General features: G+C 45.1%; 1 protein-coding gene across 1 annotated transcript; it reads left to right on the forward strand.

The window, feature by feature from the left end:
• Nucleotides 1-156: 156 nt before the first annotated feature.
• LOC106585114 (calcium-activated potassium channel subunit alpha-1) lies at nt 157-17,224 on the forward strand. The gene is made up of 28 exons (XM_014170958.2): nt 157-261; nt 714-1,009; nt 1,171-1,266; nt 1,354-1,415; nt 1,534-1,624; nt 1,733-1,844; nt 3,293-3,371; nt 3,855-3,930; nt 4,384-4,554; nt 5,084-5,175; nt 5,500-5,610; nt 5,719-5,824; nt 6,339-6,421; nt 6,583-6,652; nt 6,750-6,905; nt 7,166-7,275; nt 7,600-7,668; nt 8,761-8,847; nt 8,957-9,042; nt 9,456-9,522; nt 10,260-10,401; nt 11,562-11,786; nt 12,231-12,501; nt 13,549-13,647; nt 13,933-14,063; nt 14,734-14,928; nt 16,817-16,920; nt 16,984-17,224. Exons 2-28 carry the CDS (start codon nt 728-730, stop codon nt 17,111-17,113), a joined length of 3,303 nt encoding a protein of 1,100 aa, XP_014026433.1. The 5' UTR covers nt 157-261; nt 714-727; the 3' UTR covers nt 17,114-17,224.
• The last annotated feature ends 234 nt before the right edge of the window (nt 17,225-17,458 follow it).

A 17,458-nucleotide genomic window follows, 5' to 3' on the forward strand; every position in this document is an offset into this window, starting at 1 on the left:
CTTTCTCTCCTAAACTTTGGCAGAGTGGACTACGTTTTGTAGACTTGACATTGTCAAAGGTTTGGAGAGCAAGAACGAATACGAGTTATTTCACACAGTACTTCACAAAGTAAGCGTGTTTGCACAAATACATGTTCGAACGCGCCAAAAGGGTTCATTTTTGGTTGTACGGTCCACCAATAATCATCCCGTACCCTTGTTATCAACCACGCCCACCGATCCTCGCGCTCTGATTTGACGAAGACAAGCCTTGCCTTTCAGGTAGCTAGCTATCTGATGATGATCACAAATTGAATTACAATTCTTGTCAATTTAGGGTTGTTATAAGAGTTTGTAGCTAAATACTTAATATCTTGTAGTGATGTGGGACCTTCAAATTAAACTTTTAGCCACAGAATCCTATTCGAGTTAGCTAAATTAGCTATCTCTGCATAATAGCTAGCTAACTATCGTTAGCTAACTAGCTAACGTTTTTAGCCTACAGTAACGTTAGCCATTATGTCGTTCACAAAAACATACAAATTGGCATCTGCTGATTAGGGAGTTTACTGACACTTGTATGTAATGTAATGGTTTATTTTCTTTACCAATGATGTGATGCCATCATAGGGATACCACAATGTAACTGACAGCTAGCTAGTAGATGGAACAACCATTCATTCCACTAAAACACAGGCCAAGTTAGACTAACACATTTTTTTTGGCCTCAAAAGGAACTGTAAAACTGATGGTGACTGCCTCCATTTACACCTACACCACCCCGCCCCCCTTTGCCCCGCACATTTATTGGCACACCCCCATGGCCATGAAGATCCCCCACACTTTCCCTCCTATTTCCCACACCCACTGCCTCTATCGGGGGCACAGGCTGTGGTGGGCCTTCCTCCTCTCCTCCCTGTCTGTCTTCCTGGGGGGGCTGCTGGCCCTGCTGCTCTGGAAGGTTGCTCACAGAGGGTTCAATAGCATTGGGATTTTCAGACCCCGACGACAGCGCTGGGCACACAGACAGGTGAGGGGAAAAGGTAGAAAGAGAAGATGGAGAGGAAGAGAGTAGGGGGATGACAAAGGCAGAGTTATGTAAGCCTACATCTACAGTGTGACCACATGTCAATCTGGTGTGTACTGTGCCGGCCTATGAACAGTTAGAGTCTTGTTACTGTGATGTTGCAGAGCATTAGTGTGCAGACAGATTTCAATCTGAGGAATGCCTTGAAGGAATGGGCGTTCTCTGTGATATCGGCTCAACATCTGCCTGGCAAAGTCCTAGTAAGTCACAAGACATGCAGGAAGACGACTAATGTTTTTCTTCTTCAGTCCTACTATTGTATTTCTCACGCTTTCCTTCCTCAACAGATGGTGCTGATATTCTGTTTCAACATTGGCTCCATCCTGACCTATATCATCCTCTCTACTGAGTGAGTTGCATCATAATATCATGGTGATGGGATCAAAACAAAGTTTTGTTTGTTCACTAGAAAGGTCCAAGACAAAGAGCCAGAGAGAAACTAAAATGTCTTCTCCCGCTCCTCTCAGCCCAGTAGAGTCCTGCATGAAAGAATACAGCATAGCTTTCCTCATTGATTTGAGCTTCAACATCTGCCACCTTCTGTATTTTGGGCTCAGGGTGAGGCATTTAGCCAATAGGACACATACAAAATAATGTCACACATTTTGGGTTTAGACAAAGCAGTGTGCATTACTCTTGTCTTTCCTGTGTGTCATTGTTCACCAGTTTTTGGCGGCCCAGGATAAGCTGACGGTTTGGGTTGACTTGAGATCCCTGGTGGATTTTTTCACCATTACTCCTTCCATTGTTACCCTGTTTTCCCGTCGAGCCTGGCTGGGTAAGACACTCATACATGGGTCATTCCACAAAGAGTGCCTTTTGCGCCTCTTTGATATTTTAACTATAAATTGTATTTGAACAATATTGCATTTTGAAAGCCTGTTACTGTATATTAAATGAAGTGCCCTTTAATATAGACCACATGGAGAATTCAATTAATCCGATTTTTAAAATATGAATAAAGACCAGAGGAGGCTGGTGGGATGAGCGATATGAGGACAGGCTCATTGTAATGGCTGGAAAGGAATAATGGAATAGAATCAAACATCTGGTTTCTATATGTTTGATTCCTTTCCATTATTCCAGCCATCACCATTAGCCTGTCCTCCTATAGCTCCTCCCACTAGCTTCCTCTGACATACTTGCTAAAGTGCCAAAATTCAGCATTTTGACCATTCCTGCTGTGCACCCTCTGTCACTTCTAGGAAGATTCAACCCACTTAACCCCAACATTTCTCCAAGTTTTCACCACCGTAAAGCCCTAGTTATTTTGTTGCTTTGAGAAAGTAATTTCTGAAGATTATTATTTATTTAATGTCATTAGTGATTCATTTACATTGGTCCCTCATTTTAAGGTCAACCCTGTTACGTGAACTGAACTCTCGTTTTAATTTGGTGAAATAATTCCTTTTACAATATTTTTTTTCAAAAGAAACATTGAACATGTAATAATCAAAACATAGTGTAAAAGCAGGTGAGCTGGTTCAACTCTTTTTGGCCATTTTGTGGTAAAGTACTGAGTTGGTCGAGCATAACATGTCAATCCAGTTACCCATAGATAGGGTTGATTTTTTTTTTTTAACAATTTCAATTTTTTTGTGAAGCTTGCATTCAATTTCCACTCCCTGCTGCACACAACAAGCTTCCATTCGCCCTGTCACAATGGGATTTATGGCTGATTAATAATGAAATCGGCAATCGGTTACAGTCAACCCTGTAACGTTATTTGGCACTTACGATAGTATTTTTTTTAATTTAACCTCTTGAGATGGGAAATCTTGTTGATATAGGCATTATGACAAAATGTAAAAATTAGGTGAAATCAAACGTACATTTTTTTTTTAACCAAGTTACACTTCTCTAAAGGCACCGAATTGGTGGAACGACCCACATGCAGTTGGTCTACACACTTATACGCCATCAACGTTATGGGTCATTTAAAGCAACATGGGATGGGATGTTCAAATCTCTCCCAATATTGGTTTTAATAACCAATATAAGCTTTTCATTATTATTTTTTAAATTATTATTATTATTGTATTTTTTCTTCTTCGAACTGAGTGTTGCAAGATTTTGGTAACTTTCCTAAAAGTTAGTGTTGCAAGATTTTGGTAACTTTCCTAAAATTCCCAGGTTTTCCAGAAACCCCAGTTGGAAGATTTACCGGAATTTACTGACATTTTGCAACCCTATAAGCTAATGTCTTATTTTGCATATCTGGCCCAGGTCTGAGGTTCATCAGAGCTCTGCACATACTGGAGTTACCAGTCGTTCTGCAGATTCTCAACGTCTTCAACAGCAACAGGTAATACAGCAACACATACGGTACATCTACATCAAGTTTAAAGTTTTAATGTCACATGCACAAGTACAGTGAAATGTCTTTCTTGCAAGCTCTAATCCCAACAATACAGTAATCAATAACGATGTAATAGTAAAAATAACAAGATACAACAAAAACACACACGATCTATAAATAAGAACATGATAAAGTAAGTAAGAATACTATATACAGTACCAGTACCATATTTACAATGTGCAATTTCCATCAAATGTGCATCAAATAGAGGCCGGAACAGGGATGAAAAGTAAGGATGATGATTCCATTGACTTTCACATTTTCAGCATGTATGAGATACAAGCAATGTGACTTGTTTTAAATGCATGTCTGCCTGTTAATTCAATTGAACTTTCTCTCTCTCTCTCACACATTCTCTCTCTCTCACCACATTCTCTCACTTACATTCTCTCAGTCCCACTCACATTTTCTGTCACTCTGTATTCCCAGCACCACTCTGAAACTCTCCCGCCTGGTTGCCATCCTAACAGGCACGCTGCTGACCTCAGCTGGTTTCATCCACCTGGTGTGTTTGTGTCATTTCCATTCATGTCTTGGTTCTCTCCACACTCTTTACATTCACAGAGAAATAAGCAAACCATTTTGATAGACAGTTGAGGCACTATTGCACTAATCTTGTAAATTTGTGTATTATGATTAATTCAGCTAATACTAAAATGAGTAATTCTGCTAACATTAAAGCTGGAATCCATAGCGGTGAAACTGCCACGTCTGTTTGCGATATTATAACAACAAAGACAATACTTCAACAAAAAAATGATGTTGGACATCATTGAACGCGCAATAGAATAGTAGAGTGTGTACTCTGATTTTTTTTTACCACAATGCTGGATGCTCATCTCCTCCGTTTCATAAACAAAACAATAACAAATGGCCTGGGGAGACCAGTGGCACTGTTTCACCTTATGAGGATCTCAACTTTAACCACTCTCTCTCATGAGACCTGGTCTTGCTGCAGCTGGAAAACTCAGGTGACCCCTGGCTGGACTTCTCCAACCCCCAACCTCTCTACTACTTTGAGTGTGTTTACTTCCTGGTTGTTACCATGTCAACGGTGGGCTATGGTGACGTGGAGTTGAGGACGACCCTGGGACGCCTCTTCGTCATCATCTTCATCTTTATTGGACTGGTAAATCTCATAAGACAGTATTGACTCCCCCCATACAATGTAAAGAGCCTTTAAGCATAGGAAAGTGCTATGGAAATCCAGTCCATGAAAGCTACTGTCTGCTTCCCGAATGGCACCCGATCCCCCCCATATCAGGGATGCGGCCCTTGGCCCCCCTTTTTGTAGGCCTATGGATAAATTTCGAAAAATAAACAAATTAGCTCATGTCAGCTAACATTTTTGGGATTTTGCTTAGGGCACCCAAAAGGCTAGGACTGGCTCTGACTGCGTATCTGGGTATGGTTGTGGGTACGCAGACCCGCAAACTACAGATTTATTTCAAAGTTGCCCATCCCTGCCTTATAAAGTGCACTACCTTGAACAGGGCCCATAGGGTTCTGGTCAAAAGTAGTGCACTTCATAGGGAATATGGTGCCATTTGGGATGGAGTCACTGTCAGTGGTCCATTGAGGATGTGATTTAGATACACATCATGTCTCTGTCTCTCTCTCTCTCTCTCTCTTTCTCTCTTTCTCTCTGTCTCTCTCAGGGTCTGTTTGCCAACTTTGTCCCAGAGGTGGTTCAGATCATCATTAACAGGAAGAGGTTTGATGGAAGCTTCACGGGTGTCTCAGGCAAGACGTGAGTCATCTTACTACAGTTTATCGGAGATGACCAAAATAAAGCAGTTGGTGTAGTAGCAGCTACAAGGTAAATTTTTTTATGTCACACAACATGATAATATACACTGGACCTAAACAAAAACGACGAAATCCTCAGTATATCTGATATAATGCTTCTTAGAATGAGAGAAAGACTAACATTCTATCTCCACCCATCCATGTTAATGTTCCTCCCTGTGTGTGTGTGTGTGTGTGTGTGTGTGTGTGTGTGTGTGTGTGTGTGTGTGTGTGTGTGTGTGTGTGTGTGTGTGTGTGTGTGTGTGTGTGCATGCGTGCACGCTAGCCATGTGGTGGTGTGTGGTCACATCACTCTGAGCAGCGCCTCTGCCTTTATGAAAGATTTTCTACATGAGGACAGGGGAGAGGTCGACGTCAAGGTGCTCTTCCTGGGAAAGTGAGTCACAGCGTTACCTTTGAGCCCAACCTGGGCCCCCGTCAAATGTTGTGCACTACATAGGGATTAGGGTCCCGTTTCAGACACTGCTATCTCTGCCTTTGCCAGCTTCCGTCCTAACCAGGAGCTGGAGGCGTTCTTCCTGAGGTGGTTCCTGAAGGTCACCTTCTACCAGGGCTCAGTGATGCAGAGGAGAGACCTGGAGAGAGTGAAGGTACTAGAGCCAAGTACACACTCAGTTTGGATAACGGACGTACAACACATTTGACACAACTGTTTTGATACAACAAGTTAGTCTGCACAAACAATATTCACACACACCAATTGTGGGGACACCAAACAATGGTTTTGTAATCATTTTTGTCCAGACAAACTCTCCGACTTGACTGAGTGTGTAACTGGACATACTACCATCTAGCAATCGGATGCTAACATTAGCGCTTGTACTCCAAGCCAACTGTGCACAGTTGTGGAATCTAGAGCAAGAAGCTAGCTTGTTCCTCCTGGAGCGACTGTTGGCTCTTAGATCTCAGGAAGGTTACACGTCACCACAGTGGCTAGAAGTTACTGGCTAGCCTCTGCTTACCACGTACAACTAGGCCACCAACACAGAGAGGGAGACACGTACACTGGGAAGGGTACAGGAGGGACACAGGGATGCAGAGTAATGATGGTTTAGTGACTGTGGTACATGGTAGTACTGGCTTGATGCTATCCTCTGTGTGTAGATGCATAAAGCAGGAGCTTGCCTGATCATCTGTGACAGGTTCACCTCAGACCAGCATAAGGAGGACGCTGCCAATCTCATGAGGTAGGGAGGGCTCAGGTGCATGCACACATAGCTAGACAAGTACACGCGCGCACACATACACGTTCACCTGCTCTCTAGTTTGCTATCCTTTCTGACACAAAGCTAAATCTAAATAATAAGATAAAACAACATGTTTTAAGAGTGTGTGTGTCCTCTGTCAGGGTGATCTCCATCAAACAGTATTGTCCCAACACCAGGATTATAGTTCAGATGCTGAAGCACAACAGTAAGGTAGGCTGCCAGTCCTCGATGCCTATATACGTCTTACTAACAAGTATGGCTACTGTTGCTGGATGATGTGTCGTGTGTGCGTGTGTGTGCTCCCAAGGCGTTCCTGCAGAACGTGCCTAACTGGGACTGGAGTCGAGGTGATGCAGTGATCTGCCTGGCAGAGCTCAAACTGGGTTTCATGTCTCAGAGCTGCCTGGTGCCTGGCCTCTCCACGCTGTTGACCAACCTGTTCACCATGCAGAGTGAGATCGAGGTATGTCAACAATAAAGTGCACTATTCTGATCCCTTATTAAGTATTTGAATGTATTTCTGAAAGCAGGGTGGGAGAGCAGAGAGGGAGATGGGGGCACAGACAGGCTTGGCCGAGAGACATGACTCCAACCCCTGTCGCCAGGGGACATGTGGTCCGAAGTCAGGAGCTTTAACTGTTATACTAGACTCCATCACAGTGCTGTACTTTTTGTCAGGTATCTCTGTTGCTACTGAATCTCTGTTGCCACTTTGTCTTACAGCAGGATGGAGACACCTGGCAGAACCTGTACAGAGAGGGCCTCTACAATGAGATCTACACAGAGCACCTGTCCCCCTCCTTCATAGGGATGTCCTTCGCTCAGGCCAGCAAGTCAGTTTTTCTGTCCGCTACAGAGAGACATATCAGTGTTCTATTACTACAAACAAACATGATTTCTCTCTCTCTGTCTGCCTGCCTGTCTGCTTGTGTGCCCTTCTGCCTGTCTGCTTGTGTGCCTGTCTGCTTGTGTGCCTGTGTGCCTGTCTGCCTGTGTGCCTGTCTGCTTGTGTGCCTGTGTGCCTGTCTGCCTGTGTGCCTGTCTGCCTGCCTGCCTGTCTGCTTGTGTGCCTGTGTGCCTGTCTGCTTGTGTGCCTGTCTGCTTGTGTGCCTGTCTGCTTGTGTGCCTGTCTGCTTGTGTGCCTGTGTATGGGTCAGGCTATGTTTCCTGAAGCTGAGGTTGCTGTTGATTGGGATTGAGTATCAGAGCGGAGACCAAGATTTCAAGTAAGTAACTAGTAGTTGTAGCAGTAGTAGTATTTGTATTTATTAAGGATCTCCACTCTTCCTGTAGTAGTAGTAGTAGCAGCAGTAGTAACAGTAATAGTAGCAGCAGTAGTAACAGTAGTAGTAGCAGCAGTAGTAACAGTAGTAGTAGCAGCAGTAGTAACAGTAGTAGTAGCAGCAGTAGTAACAGTAGTAGTAGCAGCAGTAGTAACAGTAGTAGTAGCAGTAGTATTTGTATTTATTAAGGATCCCCACTCTTCCTGCAGTAGCAGTAGTAGTAGCAGCAGTAGTCGTAGCATAGTAGGAGCGGTAGTAGTAGCAGCAGCAGCAGTAATAGTATTTGTATTTATTAAGGATCCCCACTCTTGCTGTAGTAGCAGGAGCAGTAGAAGTAGTAGTAGTATCAGTAGTATTTGAATTTATTAAGGATCCCCACTCTTCCTGTAGTAGCAGTAGCAGTAGCAGCAGCAGCAAAGATTTTTAGAACTAAACCAAGATCGACCACAGCCTGTTGTTTCCAATGGGATCAAATGAGCCATAGTGGGCAGAACATGCAAGGAGGGGGGTAGAGCCAAGCACGAGCTAGCGACATCCTATTGGCGTGTTCTAGCATTATCTGCATATTTCCGTTAGGGAACACCTACTCAGTGAAGTGCGCGTGTGCAATAACTCAATTTGCCTTTGCAGTTCTTCTAAACAACGCATTTTTAAAAACTTTTGCAAAGGGTAAAGTCTACAAATCTTAGTCCACTGTTCATAACAGATTCTAGTTTTGGGAACAGAAAACTGTATTGAGATCAAATGTTTAATAGATGAGAAAACCTGCAGAATGTTGGCCAAAATCCATCTCGTTCCGTCTTCTCCCACTGCCCGCCAGTGGGCTTCCTCTCACTACCATATTTGGTAGTGAGTGGAAATGCCAAGCAGATCCTTCACATTTATACAGTAAAATATCTGTCTCATTGTTCTATCTGTGGTAGTTGTAGTAGTAGATAGTCATTTTTATAATGCTTACAGGTATTTGATTATTTTACACATTAACAGTAGTGTTGTGGATGGGCTGCCTGTTAAAGTTGTTTTGTTGTTTGTCAGTGTGTTGGTGAATCCTCCCAGTCACATCAAAATAAAGCTGTGGACTCTGGGTTTCCTCATAGCCAGCAATGCCAGTGATGCCAGAAGGTACTGTACCACTCTAATATTAGTTCATAAACTAGAGCCTTGACTCAAATACTTCTGTATGTGGGGAGTATTCATGTTAGTCATTTTTGCGTACCTGTGTGTTTGTCAGGGCGAGTATGTACTGCTCTGTGTGTCACAGAGACATCAAGGATTTGCCCAGGATGAGACCCTGCAGGTGCACTGAGCAGAAAGATGGTACGGCAACAATACAATGACCAAGACAAGCCTTTTTACACTCACAGACCTTTTTAGTACTAACCTCAGTTTCACAAGAGCAAAGCAACTGAGACGGATGTTGAGAGGTGCAGAGAAGGTGCAGTCTCTAACTCTTCCACTAGGGGGAGTCCTCATCCCACTTTTCTCCACTGGGCTGAAAAATCAGGCTTTTCTTTAGGACCTATATTAGCAGAAAGCACCAAGCGCCTCTGTCTGTCCTGTTCGCCTCATTACACATTTTCACACAGAGCAGAGACTCAGAATGGCTGTCTGTCACCCTTCTATGTCTCTTATGAGCCTGTCTGTCACCTATGGGTGTGTCTGACCGGCAAGACTGTCTCTCACCCGTGTGTTTCTCATCTGTGTGTGTGTGTGTGTGTGTGTCCCATCAGTCTCATCTCACACCTCCGCCATGAGTCTAGGCTTCAGACGTCCATCACTGGGAGTTCTGCCCTTCAGGTGAGAAATCACAGCCTTCTACACAGGAATATGTTTGTTTTGAACATGCTGAGACAAATACTTAATTTAAAACTCACCATGATATATCGCACTGTCATTAGTGGAGGCTGCCTGGTGCGGGCAGGCGGGCAGGCTATGTCCTGGACAGCTGAGCACAGTGGAATAGGAGGCTGGGATTGACAGGCTGATTAATGGGCCGGCTCCCCAGCCGCCTCACTCAACCCATTCTGGGCATTAATATTGGGAGATCCTGTCAGAGGACAGAGAGGGAGGACAGAGAGGGAGGACAGGGAAGGAGGACAGGGAGGGAGGACAGAGAGGGAGGAGGAGAGAGGAGGGAGGAGAGAGCACGGTCAGAAGGTGAGTTAGTGAGCAGAATACAGATTAAATAAATTGTAGTGCCCTGCTCTCTCCCTCTTTCTATCTCCGTGTCTCTCTTTCCTCTCTCCCCCCCCCCCATCCCTCTCACTCCTGTCTCCCTCTCTTTATCTCTCTCCGTCTATCCGGTCTCGTCCCCACCCTTTTTATCTGTGATTCCACTACCCTAGTGAATACCTTTAATTTCCCCTTTTGTGCTCTTGACATCCAGAGTTGGTGGACAGTGCTCGTGTGTATAGGTAATGTGTCTGTATGCATGAGTCTCTGTGTGCCTCCCCTGTCTTCTCTCCCTCCACCCTTTTTCCCCCACACTCTCTTGAGGCTTGTGTGTGTGTGTGTGTGTGTGTCCTCTGCTGTAGCCCAGAGGGAGAGACTCTTCGAGAGAGGGAGTGTGTGTGGGAGCAGCAGCAGCAGCAGGAGGAGCAGCAGGAGGAGGTGGGGCTGGACTCTACAGGACTGTTCCACTGGTGCCCACCTGTTCCCCTGAAGGACATCTCACTGGTAAGACTGGGACATGGACAGATAGGCAATTAGGCACTAATGGTGAGCGATTAACATATATTTTTTCTTCCGGTTATTAAACAACTAATTGACCGACGTCGGTTCAATTACTTGAATTCCATTTAGTTTATTTTTTGTGTAAGCCCAACGTGCCGTTTCTCTAGAGAGAAATCAAATAATTCACGAGAGAAATCAAGTCAAGAACTATGTGCGACTCTGGGCTAAAGGGAGTTGTAGTTTTCATTGAGCAAATATTCAACCTAAGTTCAGCGCAGAAACACGTTAATTAACTACAATGACCATAATCCACTGCACCTGTTATTTCTGTCTCGGACACTTTTACGCCTGCTGTGTTTGGTAAGATACACACAGACCGCTTAGACTGCATGAGAGAGGAACGTACACAACACAACAAGAAGAGAGAGAGGGATAGAAACAGTGCTTCTACATCTGCATTGCTTGCGGTTTGGGGTTTTAGGCTGGGTTTCTGTATAGCACTTTGTGACATCTGCTGATGTAAAAAGGGCTTTATAAATACATTTGATTTGATTGATACCTGAAAGTGTGTGTTATCTACTTTGAAGAACTAGCAAAATGATTTCGTCAGACAGCTCTGCAGCATACTTAGGCAGGCTAGACTAGCTAAATAGGATGACTAAAGACAGTACAGTTTGGGGTGCACAGAGATAACGTTGTCTAACTGGCTGCTACTGACTGAGCAGAGATGAAATGATCACTTTAAAAATAATAAAGTCATCAAATAAAATTGTAATTTACCCAACTGAAAATACTATTACTATATTCTGTTGATGTCTACCCAATGTGGATCTGACGGAGACAATGGAATATTTTCTATGTTTTGGCAATTGAATGTTCACTGTATTTGGCTTTGGCTTTGGAATGTACATTTTTCATAATGCATTATTTTTTTTAAAGCCGAAATCAAAAACCGTGATAATTTTCTAAGAATCGAACCGAAACCGAACCCGAACCGTCCTCAAAAAGTACTAATTGCTCAGCACTATTAGGAACACACTCACTGTCTCACACACTGGCACTAGCTTACTTGTACCTAGCCAGCTAGAATACATTCATGTAGTAATAACATAATAAACATCACCAGTCATGCATTTGTGTGTGTCTGTGTGTATCCTCCTCAGACCAGACAGAGTGCCAGTACCCTGGCGCTGCAGGACCACGTGGTGGTGTGTGTCTTTGGGGACGGGGGCTCCAGCCTGCTGGGCCTGGGGGACTTCATGATGCCTCTGAGGGCCAGCAGCCTGACGGCCCCAGAGCTGAGGACGGTCGTGTTCCTGGGAGACCCACACTACTTCAGCAGGGAGTGGCCCAACATACAATACTTCCCCAATATCTACTTCCTGCCTGTGAGTCTCTGGACATGTGGGAATACTCTATAATAGATCTGAAATCTATCCATTATTCTACAGAAACTTGACTTTTTGCTGACATACACGACAGGCATAGGTCCGGATCAGAGGAGGCTGGTGGTATGAGCTATAGGAGGACAGGCTTATTGTAATGGCTGGAATGGAATAAGGGGGGGGGTCCATGTGTTTGATGTGCTTGATACCATTCCATTAATTCCATTCCAGTCATTACAATGAGCCTGTCCTCCTGTAGCTTCTCCCACCAGCCTCCACTGGTCAGGATACTCTAATCGCTAGAATACCTAGTAAAGAGACTAACGAGGTAGAAGAGGTGTCTAGGACTATAGAACGTACCACTCCTCTTGCCTTGCCTGATTCCCCCTGTCCCCTCACCCCATCCCTATTCTCATTCCGTCTCCCCCTCCCCACTCTCTCCCCCAGGGCTCTCCTCTGTGTGGGGCAGACCTGCGTGCGTTGAAGTTGGAGCGCTGTGCCATGGTGGTGGTCCTCAGCTCTCTGTCCAGCTCCATCTACATTGAGCCCTCCATGCAGGATAAGGAGACCATCCACTTCTGTGTTAACCTCTACCACATCCGCTTCAGCCCCGAGCCAGGCCCACTCTGCACACTCAGTCACACTCAAAGTCACGGCCACGGACAGGGGCTGGAGCTTGGTCATGGGTTTGGTGGTCATAACCGGGGGCCGAGCCACGGTCAGTGAGAGGGACCAGAGAGGTTCATGGAGAATGTTCAGGGGGCTGGGAGAATATTACTGTTAAATGTTTGTTAGCTGCTTTAATATCCGATTCGTTGGCTTGGCTCGAGGCTGGACTGTCAGTGTGAGAGGAGAGATTGTGTGTGTGTGTGTGTGTGTGTTTATATTGTCTGTGAAGAGTGTGTGTGTCATGTCCGTGGTATGAGCGCCATACAGATTGTGGTCAGACAGACAGACAGACAGACAGGGGCTGAGAGAAAGTCCTGAAGGCTCAGCAGAAGTGTTCCGGGAACGGTGTGAGCGAATGGGGTGTGTGTGTGTGTGTGTGTGTGTGTGTGTGTGTGTGTGTGTGTGTGTGTGTGTGTGTGTGTGTGTGTGTGTGTGTGTGTGTGTGTGTGTGTGTGTGTGTGTGTGTGTGTGTGTGTGTGTGTGTACGTGACAGCCTGCCACAGAAGCTGACAGAAAATAAACATGTTCCAGTAATTAACCTTGACAGGCTCAATGTGTCGCCAACAGCAGAATGTGCTAATGACACAATTAATCCATAATTAAGGCATGCTGTCTCACTGGAGCCATACAGTGGCTGGACCGACCCGCCTGGGCTGCCTATCAATGACTGTTTATCTGTACTACAGGAGTGTGTGTGTGTGTGTGTGTGTGTGTGTGTGTGTGTGTGTGTGTGTGTGTGTGTGTGTGTGCGTGTGCGTGCGTGCGTGCGTGCGTGCGTGCGTGCGTGCGTGCGTGTTGAGGTTGGGTTATTTTTTGTAGGGGACATTGGTGCATAATGTCCTAGTAATACACACTAATACCTGAAATGTTCACATGTTTAGTGACAAAATAATCACTGTTTTACCAATCATGTTATGCAAATGCTTTTGGGAATCCCATTCTTTTGAGGGTTTTTACCTTAGTTGATTACACTGCTAAAATGACCAAAATGTAAGGTCGAAATGGTATAGATGTGTATCACTGATTTATACTTTTGTAGTTGTCGTGTTCAGTTTGTGCCATTGTAACAGTGTGTGTTATGTGTTGTGTTGTGCAGACACACTAGACTTTTCCCACATCCCTACAATACCCGAGAAGGCTGAGGTCACCCCTGCTCACAGCGCCGGCACCACTGTCCCTCTGCTGGTAGAGCTGGGTATTGTGCCTATTTCACTTCCTAGTGCTTTGCTACATCGAAACAGGGACAGGATTTTTTTTTCTGACGTTCCTGGTCTGGTCACATGGTCAGAGAAAACCAGGAAATACCATGTAGTTATAGGTGAATGGTGACAATTGATAAATTTAAAAAAAAAAAGTACAGTACTATTATTCACAGCGATCCCTGTTTAAACGAAAACTTTTAGACCAATCAGAAACTTTCACTGACCTCTATACTGACTGTACTGTAATTAGACTACTAACTAGTCCCTTTCTCCCCCAGTGAACAGCTCTAACGTGTGCTTTGTGAACGAGGCGGACAGCCAAGAGGACTTCTCCAGCCTGACCCTCACCCAGGCCTTCTCTGTAGGCTCCGTCTTCTCTGTCGACCTACTGGACTCTCTCATGGCAGCCGTGAGTAGACAGAACAGGACACAACGGCCGAGTACTAAGTTGCACCCTATTGCCTATATAGTGCACTATTTTTGATCAGCTCTCCATAGGCATAGCCATAGCCATTTGGAAAGCATTCAATCCATAGCAATAGTAATTAATCAATAGCTGTACTACTTAGTTGCTTATAATAGTGCTATAATTCTTGGCTTGAAAGTATTATTACCATTGGGAAGCATGATACCACTTATGTTTTACTTTATCCATTCTTCTCTTCTCAATGCTATAAGATCATGCATTTGGAGCACCGAAGATGGTGGACGATTGATAGCCTCCCCAAGATAGCTAGCTAACCAGTCAACTAACCTGAAAAACTGCCTGTATATTTTAACAGGGTGGGGGAACTCTATTTCTAGTTATTGGCCTTGGGTAGAACACACAGTGTTACTGTGAGCTGAGGGTTAGCTAACATAACCAATAACTAACCTAATCTAACCTAACCTTACCTCTGAGTGGTTGCCTGTCTGTCTGTCTGTCTGTCTGTCTGTCTGTCTGTCTGTCTGTCTGTCTGTCTGTCTGTCTGTCTGTCTGTCTGTCTGTCTGTCTGTCTGTCTGTCTGTCTGTCTGTCTGTCTGTCTGTCTGTCTGTCTGTCTGTCTGTCTGTCTGTCTGTCTGTCTGTCTGTCGTGTAGACGTACTTCAACGCCAACGTGCCTGGTCTGATCTGTACGCTGGTGACGGGTGGCGACACCCCCTTACTGGAGGCCCAGCTGGCAGAGGACAACCAGCTGCGGGGAGGGGAGATGTCCATGAAGATGTGGGCGCTGCGCCAACGCTCCAAACTGGCACAGCTGGCAGTGCAGGATGAGCCCCTCTGCAGCCTCGCTGTGAGTTTCTACTACAAACACACACAGACATACACTATATATACAAAAGTATGTGGACACCCCTTCAAATTAGTGGATTCGCCGATTTCAACTGCACCCATTGCTGACAGGTGTATAAAATCGAGCACACAGCCATGCAATATCCATAGCCAAACATTGGCAGTAGAATGGCCCATAATGAAGAAGTCAATGACTTTCAACGTGCCACCTTTCCAACAAGTCAGTTTGTCAAATTTATGCCCTGCTAGAGCTGCCCTGGTCAACTGTAAGTGCTGTTATTGTGAAGTGGAAACGTTTAGGAGCAACAACGGCTCAGGCTCGAAGTGATAGGTCACACAAGCTCACACGAGAACGGGACTGCTTCGGTTCATTGTTTGGGCTAGGCCTGTCACCCCCTGATCTGTTTCACCTGTTTGTGCTTGTCTCCACCCCCCACCAGGTACACCCTATTTTTCCCCATTGTCTCCTGTGTATTTATACCTGCATTTTCTGTTTGTCAGTTGGCAGTTCGTCTTGTCTTCTCAGGTCATACCAGCGTGTTTCCTGTTTTTCCTGTTCTCCAGTTTTTGTTTTTTAGTCCGGTTCTGACCTTCTGCCTGTCCTGACCCTGAGCCTGCCTGCCGTCCTGTACCTGCCTGACTCTGACCTGGTTTACAAACCTCTGCCTGCCAATGACCTGCCTTTTGCCGGCCCCCTTTGTTATAATAAATATTCTGAGAACCGTACTATGCGCATCTGGGTCTTATCCTGAGTCGTGATGAGGCCCCTTAGTTCCAGTGAAGGAAAATCTTACCGCTTCAGCATACAATGACATTCTAGACGATTCTGTGCTTCCAACTTTGTGGCAACAGTTTGGGGAAGGCCCTTTCCTGTTTCAGCATGACAATACCCCCGTGCACAAAGCGAGGTCCATACAGAAATGTTTTTTTTGAGATCGGTTTGGAAGAACTTGACTGGCCTGCACAGAGCCCTGACCTCAACCCCATCGAACACCTTTGGGATGAATTTGAACGCTGACTGTGAGCCAAGCATAATCGCCCAACATTAGTGCCCGACCTCACTAATGTTCTTGTGGCTGAATGGAAGCAAGTCCCTGCAGCAATGTTCCAACATCTAGTTTAAAGCCTTCCCAGAAGAGTAGAGGATGTTATAGCAGCAAAGGGGGGACCAACTCCATATTAATGCCCATGATTTTGGAATGAGATGTTCAACGAGCAGGTGTCCACATACTTTTGGTCAGGTAGTATACACCTATATGGACACACACCTATGCTGAGTGTACAAAACATTAGGAACAGTTACTCTGTCTATGACATAGATTGACCAGGTAGATCCAGGTGAAAGCTATGATTCCTTATTGATGTCACTTAAATCCACTTCTATCAGTGTCGATTAAGGAGAGGAGACAGGTTAAAGTAGTATTTTGTAAGCCTTGAGACAATGGAGACATGGATGGTGCATGTGGGACATTCAGAGGGGGAATGACTTGCCTAGTTAAATAAATACACAAAATGGCTAAGACAAAAGATTGCCTTTGAACGGGGGTTTAGTAGTAGAAAGCTCAACCGTTTCCCGTGTGGATCAAGAATGGTGCTCCACTCAAAAGGACATCCAGCCAACGTGACACAACTCTGGGAAGCATTGGAGTCAACATGGGCCAGCATCCCTGTGGAAAGCTTTCGACACCTCGTAGAGTCCATGCCCCGACGAATTGAAGCTGTTCTGAGGGAAAGGGGGGGCAACTCAATATTACGAAGGTGTTCCTAATGCTTTGTACACTCAGTGTATATAGACACATACATACACTAACCCACAGTGCATCGGTTCTAGAAACAGGCCCACCTACACACACGTCCTAGTGATTCCCTATCATCCATATCCTCTGCAGTGTGAGGACTTCAAGGAGTTGTTCTGCCAGGCTCTGGACTCGTTGGAGATCCTGTGTTTTGGGCTGTATCGCCTGCTGGACCCTCCTAACCCCTCCATGAAGAGGTACACTACCTATGCTCTTCCCTCTGCTGTTGGCACACACTTACTGTACCACTGTCTCTGCAGGTTTGTAATCACCAACCCGTCAGCAGAGCTCCCGTTGTTGCCTTCAGACAGAGTCTTCTGCTCCGTACCCTTCCACCAGAGTCACCTGCTCACCCTGAGGAGAGCCAAGAACATCAGCCAACACCTATGAACCTCCCCTACACCCCCGCCCTCCGCTTGGACACCACAAGATCAATTACTCCAAACAGAACACAATCAATTTGATTTATGTAAATCTCTTTATAAAGTCTTTATAAATCTTTATATGGAAATTCTTATTTTTGCTGACACAGTACCCAACCGCACACACTGGGAGTGCCTTGCTCAAGGGCACAATGGTGGTAGTTTAGGAGAGAGATGATTTACAACCTCTATTGTGAGTGTTTCTTCTATACTGTACTGGTTATGAATATCAATGCCATACAGTAGGAGACATGACAGTGTTTGACAATGGCTATTATTGTTTGCATAGGGTTGGTGACATGTTTTTATAATG

This window comes from Salmo salar, chromosome ssa24 (genome assembly GCF_905237065.1).
Source record: "Salmo salar chromosome ssa24, Ssal_v3.1, whole genome shotgun sequence".
Lineage (NCBI taxonomy): Eukaryota > Metazoa > Chordata > Actinopteri > Salmoniformes > Salmonidae > Salmo > Salmo salar.